The following is a 16,336-nucleotide window of genomic DNA, read 5'->3' on the forward strand; positions in this document are numbered from 1 at the left end:
CTCTCTTAATGCTTTTAGCTTTGGTTAGTGCTATGCAGGGTATTATAATGCTGTGTATTCTTGTTATTTTTGTATGTGTGCTGTCTCTCAACCACACTGTAGGTTTACTGAAGAGTAAGTGCCACATCCCATTTCCATAGTGCAAGCACAGAGCCATGCACATACTAGTTGTTAGATTTTGTAGACCTAGGGTTAGTCTTTAGCATAGTTATAATGCCTAGTAAGTTTTTAAAGGTTCCTTTTGTCCTGTCAGAATTATGCACCAAAAAAGAAGGGGAAAGAGTAATAGCTATTTGGTTTCTATTCCTTCTAAGTCCTCTCCTTTCTAACCTACCACCTTGCCTTCAACTTTTATAATTAGAACTAACAAGGTTTGTAACGCGTACCTTAAGTTTTTCAAAACTGAAAAACAAATACACTCGTTGAAAACTAGAAATACTGTCCATGTGCATACAATGGAATGTTAAGATAATGTGGTTTTTTTTGTTTTTTGTTTTTTGGGTTTTTTTTTTACTAAATAGCTTTTGACTTGGTAATAAACAATATGTTGTTTTTCTCTGAGAAATAATTCTAGGACTTTAGTCCTGAACATTTTATTTTATACATTTTCAGTTTGCTGTTTTTATGTTTCTAGTGATCTCACATTAAGTTAAGCATTTGTCTATCCAAAACAATAGGTCTGCTATAGCCAAATTATAACCATACCTTTCCTCTGCACACAAAATCCTATAAACAGCATGTGATCATATTGCTTCTAGAATTTATGATTGTTTTCTTCCAAAAGGAAGCTAAATTTAGACTAGTAATTCTACATGCTCCCAAGAAAACAATGCCTGCTGTGATTTCTAGAATAAATGAATCTGAACCACAGTTCCTTTACTTGACTAACTGAGAAGGCTTAAATATCAACCTAGTCATTAACCACAGATATTAAACCACATTAAACAACCAGCAAGCGGTTAAGAAAGAAACTTGCTGTTTCTGACTTTATTGCTAAATGAGTCTAACTTAGTTGCTGTATTGTCTTAATACAGAACATTGTTTGCATCTCATAATGGTTCTCTAAAATTACTCGTTCTGGCTTGAGTTCTAAAATTAAACTATGTGGAGTCATGTCCATCTGTACAATGCATCTTTATGTGAAACCAGCTAGAGTTTTTCGTTTTCACTTGATGTAAAAATTCCAGTTAGGAAGCTTTGTTTCTAATAGTTTAACTGGTATAGTTCTTTCAGTTTCTTTGTTTCTAATGACAACTAAACTGCTCTCGCCTTGAACATGTTTTGGCAGATAAGCTTCTCACCATGAAGGCCCCTGCTGTGCTTGCACCTGGCATCCTTGTGCTTCTGTTTACCTTGGTGCAGAAGAGCTATGGGGAGTGCAGAGAGGCACTAGTAAAGTCTGAGATGAATGTGAACATGAAGTACCAGCTTCCCAACTTCACTGCAGAAACACCCATCCAGAATGTTGTTTTACACAAGCATCATATTTACCTTGGTGCAGTTAACTATATTTACGTTTTAAATGACAAAGACCTTCAGAAGGTTGCTGAGTACAAGACTGGGCCCGTGCTGGAACACCCAGATTGTTTCCCATGTCAGGACTGCAGCCACAAAGCCAATTTATCAGGTGGTGTTTGGAAAGATAACATCAACATGGCTCTACTTATTGACACGTACTATGACGACCAACTCATTAGCTGTGGCAGTGTCCACAGAGGGACCTGCCAGCGACATGTCCTTCCACCCAGCAATACTGCTGACATACTGTCAAAAGTTCATTGCATGTACTCCCCACAGGCAGACGAAGAGTCCAGCCACTGTCCTGACTGTGTGGTGAGTGCCCTGGGAACCAAAGTCCTGATATCTGAAAAGGGCCGGTTCATCAACTTCTTCGTGGGCAATACCATAAATTCCTCTTACCTAACAGATCATTCATTGCATTCAATATCAGTGAGAAGGCTAAAGGAAACTCAAGATGGCTTTAAGTTTTTAACAGACCAGTCTTATATTGATGTTCTCCCTGAATTCAGAGATTCCTACCCTATTAAATACATCCATGCCTTTGAAAGCAACCGTTTTATTTACTTTTTGACAGTCCAGCGAGAAACTCTAGATGCTCAGACTTTTCACACAAGAATAATCAGGTTCTGTTCTGTAGACTCTGGATTGCATTCCTACATGGAAATGCCTCTGGAATGTATCCTCACAGAAAAGAGAAGAAAGAGATCCACAAGGGAGGAAGTGTTTAATATTCTCCAAGCTGCATATGTCAGTAAGCCTGGGGCCCACCTTGCTAAGCAAATAGGTGCCAACCTGAATGATGACATTCTCTATGGAGTATTCGCACAAAGCAAGCCGGATTCTGCTGAACCAATGAATCGCTCTGCTGTCTGTGCATTCCCTATCAAATATGTCAATGAATTCTTCAACAAGATTGTAAACAAAAACAACGTGAGATGTCTTCAACATTTTTATGGACCCAACCACGAACACTGCTTTAATAGGGTAAGTCACGTTAATTTTCCACTTATAAATTATAAGGTATAAGTAGAATAAGTAGCAGTCTGAAAAGAATATCAAGGGCTTTTTGGTGCTTGGTAAATGATCTTTTTCCAAAATATTTGTACGTTCTTTCCAAGAAAATTTAAATATTGAATATTCATTTAATGGTAAAATCATAGCTTGAGAAAAAGTTAATGTGGTTCTAAAAGAAAATATATTTTACAGTTTGGGTTTACATGTTTGTCAACACTTCAGATTGTTTTTTTTTTTTAATGTTTATTTATTTATGAGAGAGAGAACACAAGGGGGAGGGGCAGAGAGAGAGAGAGAGACAGAGAATCCAAAGCAGGGTCCAGGCTCCGAGCTGTCAGCGCAGAGCCCCATATGGGGCTTGAACTCACGAACTGCGAGATCATGACCAGAGCCAAAGTCAGATGCTTAACCAACTGAGGCACTCAGGTGCTCCAACATTTGAGATTATTAAACTTATTTCTCATAGAAGTTTTAATAGTTCTAATCAAATTTACATAAACCGTAACACAATAACAGTTAAACACAATTGCTGAGATCCCGATGCAGTCTTTACAACATTTAGAATAAGAAGCTCAAGTTAATTTGTGGGTTTTTGAAGGCATTTTCCTTATAAGGCCCCATTCACTCACTGATATACAAATAAATGCTTTATATTCTAGGCATTACATGAAAATTAACCAAAAACAAAATAAATCTCTTCTAAAATGTTGATAAATAAAATATTTTTAAATGTGTGAATACACTTCTCTGAATAACTTAGAAAACTAGACAAAAGTTTTGCTCTCACATCTTTCCTTTGGAACATGTATGGACTTTCTACTTGAATAGACATGTGTCTACCACCTTCTAGTTAGGTACTTTTACCTGGATGGTGTTTGATATTTATAAATATAAATGTTTTAATCAACGCTTGTTTAAGCCTACATGAAATGATACTTTCACAGGAGGTGTTAGGGACAGTCTCTGTTGCTTTGATTTAGATGTAGTAAAAGCTACCAGCTATACTAGACGGTTTATCCTAGTAGCCATCAGATCACTCGGTACTAGAAGAAGAGCACCAAAACAGGAGTTCATTATGTCCTTGGGCTTTTTGGTTTGGGCCCAGATTTGAACATATGAACCTGGCTACTCCTAACATAATGACCCGTGGTGATCATAATTGGATGAACAAATAGTGTAGCTTTTCTATAGATGGTTTGACTTTGGAAATCCAAATCTCTCTACTCTAAAAGTTCTTAGCGTCAGAAAGAAGGTTGAAATTGTAAGCAGGAAGGACATTAAGCATCTCCTTGATGAAACAGAGTATATAATTTGCTGAAGGGTACCAAGGACATAGGAATTCAGAAACATTTGGTTCACTTTTGCTGAAATGTCTGAGATACTTCCCCACATGGAAACTACAAACAACTTATAAAGGTAGAAAATGCTGAGAAAATGAATTCATGTTTCAGTGAACTAAAGACATACCTTCCCTCCTTCCCCCTCCAAAGTCTAGGAATAAAAAATAATATGCATGCATAAATCCCTAGTAGGACTTATTTCTCCCTGCATCCATATCATATATGTCAGAAACTCTGTAAGAAGCAATAAAGATTCCTCATGAGGCTGCCTCTTTTCTTCACTAGAAAATACAGAAGAATGAAGGAAACAAAAGGACTTTCAGAAACCTGAAATTAGGGGGGGAAATGTAATATTAATAGCATTCCAGAGAAAATACTTTTTTGTATCCAATAAATTACATCAGAAACACGAGTTTTAAAAGATTCTATTAGAAGTTCCTCCAGGGCCTCTAAAGCACATGACTTTGCTATTTAAATCTTGTTCTGTTAAAAGTTAAAAAGATACTTTACCTTATGAGGGAACATTGATATCTCATTTTCTTATTTTGTACATTTTAGCCCCCCCCCCCCCCCGCTGTGTAAAATACTTATCAATTCTAGAAATTCTCAAAATAAATTTGAACTTTTTTTTTATCCCTTTCACTCCTTTAGTATTTTCCAAGAGAAACAAAAAGTCAGGATTATCCAATGAAATTCAGGTCAGTTTTAGCATGCAGGAAAAAAATGCCCCAAATGCACCATTTGCACCTGAAATCATTATCATTCCCATTGCAAAATTCTTGTGGAAAACAGATGGGGCTTGCCAACATAGTCTTCCTACCAGGGAAGCCAAGTTTTGCACTGGCCAAATTCCATAAAGACAAATACCTTCCAACTTCTTCTACTTATTTGCCTGTTTATCTTCTCTGGTTACTAAATATCAAAATTCTTCTGAGAATGAAACTACCTACATTGTCAGTTTTCATACACCAATCCACAGAAAGAACTCAGATTCCCCCAATAATCAGCATACAGTCATTTCCTAGCTTCATCTTAAAATAAGGTCACCTAGAGAGCCTTTACTCACACAAAACAAAATGATTTACAAAATCAAACCTGTTTGGAAAGACCAAGCAATAAGATGACTCCATTTTGTCTTGGCAACTTTTCTTGGCAAGATATCAGGTGACCCTTCTAACAATTTCTTGGAACTGAGCTTTGGTTTTGGCATAAAGGTTGATGAATAAACACATATATTATAGTTTTGTTATTAACATCTCTAATCCATCAGATCTTTATGGAGGGACTATTGTGTGCTCTGTAGACAAGGAAAACTGCAGTGGTAACCTTGTGCTAAGGCTTCTGCCCAGTCCTCAGTGTGTGAACAAAGCCATGGCAGGGGTTTTCTGGCCCTCTTTGAGCTTCCGCCATGTACAAAAAGAGTTTCTATCACAGGATCAGACAGAGAGAGTGCCAAGAAAGGGTCTTTTAAGTTGTAGGGGTCCAGCCAGTATATAAGCCTGACTTGGCTTATTTCAGATCACATATTAGGTTGCTTTTCCCACTCGCATTTTATGAAACAGGTCTATACTTTTCATATTGGTGACATCTCTAAAGCCCTCTTTTGAGTCATTTGATAGTTTCCAGAACACATCATCTTCACATCTAAGTTGTCTGTGCTTCAGAACTCTTTGATTCTGCATATGATGTTGTTTCTGGAAACTTATCCTAAGCCATATATGTACCCATTCATGTAATATTAGAGTTGATTGTATCAGTTCTATAAAAATAAATTCTTGATCTTCACAATGTAACCATTTTCTATGTTGCTTTTGAGAATGATTCTTAAAGGATAGATATGTTTACAGTGATTTCTAGCACTTAGAATTATGAGATTAAATACCCACAAATAATTACTAAATCTTTAGTCTTAAATATGTTACCACCTTTTTACTCATTCATCATTTGACCTCTGTAAACATCTTAAACTGGTATTTGATTAAAGTTGTTTTAGTCTAATGCGTATTTACTAGACAGCACATTATTATTCAAAATAAAATAATTGAGAAAATGTCCCATAATATGGAGAGTTTATAAATCAAATTTGGGGATAAACAGTATTAAAAATTCAGTTCATTTTATTTATTTATTTTTTTATTATTTATTTATTTATTTTTTATTTATTTTTGGGACAGAGAGAGACAGAGCATGAACGGGGGAGGGTCAGAGAGAGAGGGAGACATAGAATCGGCAACAGGCTCCAGGCTCTGAGCCATCAGCCCAGAGCCTGACGCGGGGCTCGAACTCACGGACCACGAGATCGTGACCTGGCTGAAGTCGGACGCTTAACCGACTGCGCCACCCGGGCGCCCCAAAAATTCAGTTCATTTTAGATGGGATGTATACACAGTGGAATATTACTCAGCAATCAAAAAGAGTGAAATCTTGCCATTTGCAACAGCATGAATGGAACCTGAGTATATTATGCTAAGCGAAATAAGTCAGTCAGAGAAAGACAAATATTATGATTTCACTCATATGTGTAATTTAAGAAACAAAACAGATGAACATAGGGGAAGGGATGCAAAAATAAGATAAAAACAGAGAGGGAGACAACCCATAAGAGACTGTTAAATACTGAGAACAAATGGAGGGTTGCTGGCAGGGTATTGAGTGGGGGGGATGGGCTAAATGGGTGATGGGCATTAAGGAGGACACTGGTTGGGATGAGTACTGGACTGGGTGTTATATGTAAGTGGTGAATCACTGAATTCTATTCCTGAAAAACAATAATAAAATAAAATAAAAATTTTTAAAAATTCAGTTCATTTTAAGCACATTGATGGGACTCTTCAACAGTATTATATAAGGGATTTACTAACATGACATTTACTCTGGGAGAAAACTAGAATCAATACACATTGACCCAGTTCCTTAAAAATGGGATCAATATTGAATAAAAGAATTTTCTTAATCCCCAATTCTCTAAAGATCCTATTCCCTAAATTATACTTTCTAAGAGAATTGGATTAATACATTTTGGAAAGATTTTTAATCAGAGTTGAAATTAGAAAAAGAGTTCTTGTAATATCTCTTACCTAACCAGAAAATAACAATTACCACATTATACTTTTTCTTGCAATCCCATTTCAAAGTTTTGCTTCATATGTAAGCATTTGGAAGAGTAAGAGTAGGCTTGTAGTAAAAAATATTTTCACCAACATCTTAGTGACCATTGATTGATCAGTTGAGGGGGGAAAAGCATCCAGTTTGGTGCCAGACACCCCTGGATAGAAGTCCCAGCTTATTGCATATCAACTGTGTGACTTTTGCTGCATGACTTAACTCCTCAGAGCCTCAGTCTCCTTGTTTGTAACATGCAGAGAACAAAACCTACTTCACACGGTTTTGTAAAAATTGGGAATAATACATAGAGAGTACCTGGCACAGTAAGATGACCATAAATTCAGGGCACCTGGGTGGCTCAGTCGGTTGAGTGTCCTACTCTTGATTTCAGCTCAGGTCATCATCCCAGGGTCTCAGGATCAAGCCCCATGTTGGGCTCTGTGCTGAGCGTGGAGCCTGATTAAGATATTCTCTCTCTCTCTCTCTCTCTCTCTCTCTCTCTCTCTCTCTCTCTCTCTCTCTCTCTCTCTCTCTCTCTCTGTCCCTCCCTCTGCCCTGCTTGTACTCCCTCACTCTCTGTCTCTAAAATATTTTTTTAAAAAAAGGAACCATAAATGTAGCTCTTTGGGAGACAACAGCATGGTCTAAAGGAACAAGACTGAAGTCAAAGAGATCTGGTCTGTACCTGATCATTTTATACCTGTCTGGTCACAAGAGCATTATTTAAATCTCTGAACCCATTTTCTTCCATGCAATACCATTGGGAAGACAAGTGCAAAAATGTTTGCAAAAGACCCTAACTTAGTCCTTGGTACCTAACAAATAGCAATTATTATTGTAAGGAATATTGTAAGGAATTCTTTATGTAAAGAAAGGCAAATTTAGATTATTGGATTTTCTGGAAGGGGTAAACTCTGGTTCTACTGCTCATGAAAGTCTTTCACTTACCTTCCTACCTGTTATGAGTGACCTACCTCCATAATACTTAATTCGTGTAAGTAATTCTTAAAACTTGATTGTTTAAAAAAGAGAAAGGGAGAGAGAGAGAGGGAGAGAGGTGGAGAGTGGTGGTAGTTTGGAGAGGAGAGCCAGGCTAGAAGTTATAAGGTGTGCCCCGTTCCCACTTTCAATTCTGACTGTCCATGGCACTGTAAGATACTAAGCTTATGTAATTTAAATTATACTCTGCATTCAAGAATTTTCAGATAATGCTGTTTTAGAAAAAGTCAACTTCACAGGTTGTTTGTGTCAAGCTTCCTTGTTTTTAAATATCATTTATACTCAAATTCAAAGAGTAGCCAACCACTTCCCAAAATAAAGGAAACTTAAAGTAGTAATTTTCCATCTCCGTTTCAAGGAGTGCCAAAGTTAAAGGGTCACCACTCAGAGCCATCTGAGGAAGAAAGCAAAATGATTAGAACAATTTTGAATGAAAACAAAATCAAAACAAGATGCAAACAAGGAATAATAGGAATAGGCAGAAAAATAAACATACAGTGATGTTTCTTTATTACTATTATAAAAATGATAGATGAGTAAAATTGGGTTACATTTAAGTTGTAATGGAAGAAAATAATTGCAGCTTTCCATCAGGAAACCACAAGGACCATTATTGATCTGCCATCCTCAGGGCATGTCTCATAATATTTAATAAAATAAACAAAGATTTATAACTCTTTATAGGCCATGTATCTGTAATCTCCCACACACCGCACCATTTGAACTGGGAATGTGGAGTCAGTGTTACAAATAACATCCATGTAATTATACTGGTTTGGCATGTCTTATTTAAACAATCTAGCACTCTCAAGAGAGTATTTTTGTATTAAGGATGAAAAATGTGAAGTCGGATTTCAGGGTTTTCTTAGTTTCTATGCTACGAAATGAGAGAATGTTATCCTATATGAAAAATGTTTTTGAGGATTCTTCATTCTAAACACTAGATACCTTGGCCTTAAGCCAAACGTAATAGCTACCAAAGCAAAATCTTGCAAAAAAGAAAATCCTTGAGGTATAATGATTCAGTATACTGTTTTAAAAATCTGAGTAGAAATTTGTTAATTTTACACTTGATTCCTCTCCTCCCATTAACTCGTTTATTCTCACCCAGGCTCAGGGAGTTGCTGCTCCCTAACTTACTTATTTGAATTCTACATGCTAACGTCCCATGAAAAGTAGCATATTGCATTATTTTATTTTCTTTTAAATTTTTTTTTAACGTTTATTTATTTTTGAGACAGAGAGAGACAGAGCATGAATGGGGGAGGGTCAGAGAGAGAGGGAGACACAGAATCTGAAACAGGCTCCAGGCTCTGAGCTGTCAGCACAGAGCCCGACGCGGGGCTTGAACTCACGGACCGCGAGATCATGACCTGAGCCGAAGTCGGACGCTTAACCGACTGAGCCACCCAGGCGCCCCTGCATTATTTTATTAAAAATAATTTAAAATAATTTTCTTTCCAGAATTTTGTGATACTCTGTGAGATCACAGGGCACACCCAGAGGGTATTGAAAATGTGTTACAGTGAGCCATTAATATCTTCTACTCTCTCTCTTCCTCCTGCTAACCTTTCTTTAAACCATTTGGTAGCTTATTCATAGGTCCACCCCAGGAAAGAATGAAAAAGCAAGGGCATGACATTTTTATAAGATAACAGCAAAGAAATACAGTTAATGCTGAAACCGTTATCAAAAACGTAGGTAGGCTTTACCTGTGGATTATGTTGATCCATGATGTGATGAATGCATTTTAAATTAATTCTTTATTCTCAGTGCCTTTTGAAGCAGGTGGTATGATCTGTATTTTATTTAAGTAGTTGAGTTCTACATGGAGATTCACTTGGTAAAACTAATAATGTAGCAAACAATAAGGCATTCATGCAAAAAATGTCTTAAAGTTGGTTTTTGAAAAGCTGAAGTGTTAACAAGACAGTTCTAATACACGATATTTTCGTTGTCATACTGCTACATACTGTTATACTACTACTGATTAGAGGCAAATGAAAACCTGTGGAATCCTGCATTTTGATAAAAATGTTAACCTCCTTGAGTAATAATGGATTTTTTTACTCAGAATAATATATCGAATTCTGGGTGTTACACCTTTACTTCATACTTCTGTCTTATCAGTCGTCATCCCACCCTGCACTGTTATCTCCTCTAATAAGAAAAAAGAGGATCTGTTAGAATTTGGATGGAATACCCATGAGGAATTTCTCCCGTTGCTTATTCATGGATTGGCACAGATACCGAGTCAGTGGGCACACAGAGTCCAGAATGACTCAGTGCCCAGATAAGTGCTGTAAGTCACATCTCCAGCAGCCAGGGAGGGCTGTAAAGGGCTCCTATATCAAGGGAATGAAACCAAGGGCTCAGCTACTCTTGAAATCTTTAAGACTCCCTCAGTGTGTTTTGGGGTGTTTTGTTTGTTTGTTTTTGTTGGGGTGTGTGTGTGTTTAATAATAGTGAATGTGGTAAGTGATTCTGGGATCCTGGATACAGTCCAATTTGCTAATTATATATTTTTTCTAACTAAAATGTTCCAAGCTGGTTCATTTGCATATGAATTGCTTGCTGAGCAGTGTTGACTTCCTTTCTTAAAAGCCTTGGGGAAGAAGTTTACTGCACATCACCCTAAACCTAGGCTAATTTAGAACAGATGAAGTGTGTCTACCTTCTATATTTCAAAAATATTATCTAGTTTTTCAACAAGAGGACAGAAAAACGTCTTACAAATTCATGCTGATATAGAATAAAGGCTATTTTCACCACTCTGTGCTCGCAAGTAAGGGGAAATGCCTTATGAATAGTGTAGCTGGAAAACAAAAATTAAAATTGTGAGTTCAGACTAAAGTCTGACCTCAGTTGTCTTATTTGGGCAAATCACCAAAATGTTCATCAATCAGAGGACATTAAAATGGTAGGTGACATTTCAAATCATGCTCTAGGTAAAAAGGGTGAATTTAGGTCAGTTTTGATTTGTTAAGCACTCTTTTCTAGAGCTGATTTTATGAAAATTAAGTTTGCTAAGTTGCCATGTCAAAATATATGGATTATTCATGATTTGCTTTAATTTGTGTCCATGTACCAGAAAAGTGTAAATTTGTATAATATTAAATTTTCCAGTGACATTTTTAATTTAAAATCTGATTAACACTTGCATGTAGCAACTGCTCTACTAACTTAACTATAGGTGAGGTGGTGCTCAGCAAGTGGGAAAAATGCAAAGATTAAATTGGTCTGTTAGCTGAGCGAATCAATAGTATTTAGTGCTAATGCATTAAGCAGATACAAGCACTAATGCAGTGGCAGTCAATAGCAAAAACAAACATCTCTAAAAATTATCTTGACAGTAAAATGTGCAAATTTTTCCATTTTTTGAAAGCTGCTTACATTGCATGCTTGTTCTTTCATCTTACTAGTTTAAGCCAAGTTCTAGAAACCTAATCATTTTATTTAGTGCATAAAATGACCAAAAACTTGTGATCATTGTTTTCAGCAAAAGACAGAAAAAAGGTTTTATTCATACAACCAAGATTCAACAAGAAATTCAGTAGATATGGAGTGCCTGACCTTTCAGATCTTATAGTGATGAATGAGATAGCCATGGTTCTTGTCTTTTTGAAGTGAACACACTAGGGGAGGGCTGTCAATAAGAAGCCAGTCACACCAATAAACATATCATGATAGTTTATGAAATATAGTGTGAGGGACATAAAAATCTGTGAATGTAAGCTAGGAGGAATATGTTAACTTCATAGCGTAGTCACAAAAGACCACCCTGAGGAGGTGAAAGTTAACTTTTACATAAAGCCCAAAATTTTAGAAGAAGCCATATGTCCTTAGTACAAGGCCAACTACTTATTTAATTAACTTATAATTATTACCTATTTCATAAACTTGAGGTCTTAACTACATGGTGCTGCTTTTAACCAGCTTTTTAAAGTGAGTTCTGGATATGAGTACATATTGTTTTACACTTAGAAAAACATATCGCAAGAGGTAGAACTGTGCCAGAGATTTTAACTTCTTTAACAGTTTGTTTTTTAAAAAGTTGTTACTGTATATAAAGTTTGTCTTTTCTTTGATTTCTAAGGGAATTAAGTTACTTTTCATTAAGTAATTCTTAGTATGAGGAAGATACTATGTAGATTTCTAGAAGCTAATGACATAATGTAGGTAGCACTTACCTCCTCTCCTAGCCTGTCACCTTAATCAGCTTTGAAAAATAGAGGTTTCTTGTATCTCTCCACGTTGTTTCTTTCTTGTCCCTCTCACCTTTCTTCTGTGGCCAGCACTTGGGATCCTATGCCACAGAAGAATTTGCATTTCCTGGGGATGGAAGGGATTGTCCTATCACCAGTAAATCCTATGACAAAGTGAATCATAATTCCAAAAACACACAAAATAAGCTCTTTTGAAACTATAAAAATTATAAAAATTGATGGAATTTAAGGGACTGTGGTGCTGAGATGGGCCCCAATCATATTGTCTTTCTACAATCATATACCGTTCTCTGCACAACTGTCTTATTTTAGACCATTTCCTTCTCATGTGAATCATGTGCCCTACAGGGCTGAGGAACAAGTGCTCCTGGGACTCACAAGGATGTCATGAGCACCTACTGAATGTACGGGGGCGTGTCCTCTAGTTAGTGCTGCCTTTATGTTGTTCTAATGCATTCCCTAACTGCAGACATTTTGCCTTTCTCTTTCATTTTAATCATGTTGATTTATATATACATAGTCATGCAAATATCTAAATAAGTTTAAGGTCTTAGAGGGCAGGCAGTTTGTCATGGTTCTTTGTACCTAGGTATGTATGCCTTGCAGACAACAGACAATAGTATTTGACAAAATAATTTGTCTTCCAAAAGAAATCTGTAAACTTATACAGTAAATAGAGACCATCTAGATTGCTGCAGTGTTTGGATAAAAGCCCTTGATAGAACTACACATATTTTTATGAGGGTCGTAAAAGGCACTGTTTTTGCCTTCCCCACAAACCATGAAGATTTGAAATCCAAGTACAAAACATACATGTGAGGAATCCAAAGGCATACTCACCTTTTTCTTGCTCACTTTGTTCACTTTTGTTTTGCCAAGAAAGAAGTGGAGTCTCCCATTGGAAAAGATGAGGGAACAGGAGGCATTTAATCCTCAGGGCTCGTTCCTGTGCCTGCAAGTCAGAGAGGTCATTGGCTTGCCCCTTCCTGAAGGCTATAATTATGGCAAAGGGCTATATTTACTTTCCAGTAAAGTAACCAGAATCTTGAATGTAAGAGATAGTTTATAGGAGTACCGTTGGGGGGGGGGGGGGGGTTGGTGGGAGGGTGGATATACAAAACCTTAGGAAAGATAATGGGTGAGATTATTTTTCTTCATATATTCATTAATATGAGAAGGTCCAAGACTCTGGAAATGTTCTGAAGTGCAGTAATAGAGGTGAATATGAGGTCAAATTAGGTGATCCTGGTACTTAAGGAACTGAATTAAATGAATAAAGAAGAGGAATTTACAATAGAATATATCTGATGATTCATTATAATGTATCTGAGGATTCATTAATGTAAACTTATTTGTGGCTCCAACATCATGGTAAACAAGAATCAGTAAATGTATTAGTAAGAGTAATTGAGAAATATTTCTAATTTGAAAATACCAGTTACATTGGGTCTATCTAGAGCTGATAGGGAAAAAAAATGGGCAGTGTTTCCTACTCTCAACTAAACTCGCTCTGGTTTCTGAAGAGTCATAACAAATGTATTGATTCCAAGTACAACTGGGCAGCCAAAACACAAGATCAATTCTGTTATTGGCCCAATATTAAGAATATTAGTCAGTGTTTGCAAAATAATGAGTAATATATAAATGGTAGTTTAACAATAGTACATATAACCTGTAATTAACACTTAAAGGTCAGGTTTTTGACATGCACAAAGAAGACTAAAATATGTGCCTGATTTAAAAAATACGTATTATGATGAATTGTGGCAATGATTATGGTATTTTAATTTTTTTTAATTTTTTAATGTTTTTTATTTATTTTTGAGAGAGAGAGAGAGAGAGAGACAGAGTGCGAAGAGTGGGACAGAGAGAGAAGGAGACAGAATCCGAAGCAGGCTCCAAGCTCTGAGCTGTCAGCACAGAGCACAACACAGGGCTCAAACTCTCAAACTGTGAGATCATGACTTGAGCCACTGTTGGACGCTTAACTAACTGAGCCCCCCAGGCGCCCCTATGGTATTTTCTATGTAGATACTTTTTTTAAGAAAACAAAAGCATTAATTTCAGATTTTTAGGCAAACAGTGCTTTTTGTGATCCTGGGTATGTGGTATGGTGGCACCATTGAAAATTTGAAGTTCACCATTTGTGGCACAGTTATAGATCACAGAAAAATAAACACCAGGACTTTACCACGCCTAACAAGAAAGCTCTTTTTTAAAAAAAATTTTCAGGATCTATACTAGTCATGGTGTAAACTATGTGATATTGAGTATCTTATGACCCTAATTATAAGATAACAATCCAAGTGAATGCAGATGAACTCCTAGAAAAGGAGAGATTATTAAATATTTGAAAAGTAAACATCTAAATTTTCATAAGTAAATATTAATTTAGTATTTGTGTGAACTATAGATATTAAAGCTTTTCCTTCATTTTCTGGGCCTTTAGAACCAGCTGTTATAACTCCCAGTGCTTTTTTAAATACTCTATATGCCGGATATTCACAAACTGGCTAAGAAATAGTCAAATTTTTTATTTTCACTGCAGAAATATAATAAAATCTCTGTTCCAGTGAATAGCTGGATAATTATTTTAATAATGATATTGACATCACTTCATTTTATCTTTCTTGCTACTAGCAAGAAAGATAGCTTTTATTTTATACTCTGAACTCTGGCTAAATCACAAGTTAAACTGAACTATTGTTTGTTTAATGCTCTGTTTCCTTCTAACCTTATTTTTGTCTCTCAACCTCAGTCCAGATCCCCAGTGGCTCAGGAAACCCTCAACTAGGATTAAGTAATAGTTTACACAACCTCTCTCATTCATTAACCCAAGTTGACATTCTTATTCTGTGTACCAACCTTATTTAAGACTTTCTAAGCACCTTATCCTGGTTTGAGTGCAACTAACAACACCTATTTAATCAAGGAACTTAATATTTCCAGAGAATCTTTCAGCCTATCTCAGCCTTCTCCATCAGCATGATCTAATTCAGCCTGCTTCTTCTATTCCTTCTTCCGAATAAAATTTGGTCTCATTTATAGTAAATGTGAAGTTTCAAAATCTTTACTTATTCTTTCTTTCTTTCTGCAGATACACAAAGGAGAAACGAAATTGTACGTTATCGTTCCAGATAGATTTTGTTCTTTTAGTATGTTGAAATGGTGCCAGTAAGATAAAACTAGATCTCCCTGGCTCCATTCTCATCTCCAGCCAATCTAGTTGTCTCCAGACTGCTGCTGGAGTAACTAATCTTTCTTGAAAGCAAACCCATTTGTGTTACTGTGTCCCTTAAAATAATTTGAGGGCTCCCCAATGGTTTTAGAGTAAATCCATACTCTTTAGTATGTATTCAAGAAGTGTCCTACCTTGGCCTTGACTATTTCCTGGTCCTCAAACTCACTAGTGTGCTGGATGTCTAATTCTCAGGGAAGAGGGGAGTAGAAGCCCCGATCTGTAGTGCTTGTCAATTTCTGTGGTGTAAACACTCCCACCAAGTCAATTTCAAGCTGCCAAGGTAAGTCACTGAACAGGATGAAATTAGGAAGAAATGTTCACAGTTGGGTCTGTAAGCTGGTACAAGATGGCTCAAGCACAGCACTGCCACCCTACCCTACCTTCAGCGTATCATACTTTTTACAAAAAACAAAAACAAAAACAAAAAACTGTCTTTGCAAATTTCAACTATATAATTCAGTATTGTCAACTATGGTCACCATGTTATACATTAGATATTAAGACTTTTTTTATTTTTTAACTGAAAGTTTGTACCATTTTACCAGTGTCTCCCTATTTCTGCTGCCCTCTCCACCCGTCACCCCCATCACCCCCGACTGCTGCCCCAGCCCCTGGCAGCCAGTTTTCTACTTATTTCTAGAAACACAACCTTTTTTCCCCTTAGATTTCACATAAAATTGATGCAGTATTTGTCTTTCTCTGTCTGGCTTATTTCAGTTAGCATAATGCCCTCCAGGTTCATCCATATTGTGGCAAATGACATAATTTCCTTTTTTTTTTTTTTTAAAGTCTGAATAGACATATACCACATCTTCCTGATCCATTCATCCATTGGTAGATACTTAGGTTGTTTCCATGTGTTGGCTGTTGTGTATAGTGCTGCCATTAAT

The 16,336-nt window shown here is 36.5% G+C and overlaps 1 protein-coding gene across 1 annotated transcript in view; it reads left to right on the forward strand.

Annotated features, from left to right (window-relative positions):
- The window catches only part of MET (MET proto-oncogene, receptor tyrosine kinase), a 112,105-nt gene that overhangs the window by 24,720 nt on the left and 71,049 nt on the right, over positions 1 to 16,336 (forward strand). Inside the window, exon 2 of the mRNA XM_042922737.1 lies at positions 1,289 to 2,505. Within this exon, the coding sequence (XP_042778671.1) occupies positions 1,303 to 2,505 (1,203 nt within the window). The 5' untranslated portion in view covers positions 1,289 to 1,302. The remainder of the gene's footprint in view (positions 1 to 1,288; positions 2,506 to 16,336) is intronic.

Source organism: Panthera leo, chromosome A2 (assembly GCF_018350215.1).
Source record: "Panthera leo isolate Ple1 chromosome A2, P.leo_Ple1_pat1.1, whole genome shotgun sequence".
NCBI lineage: Eukaryota > Metazoa > Chordata > Mammalia > Carnivora > Felidae > Panthera > Panthera leo.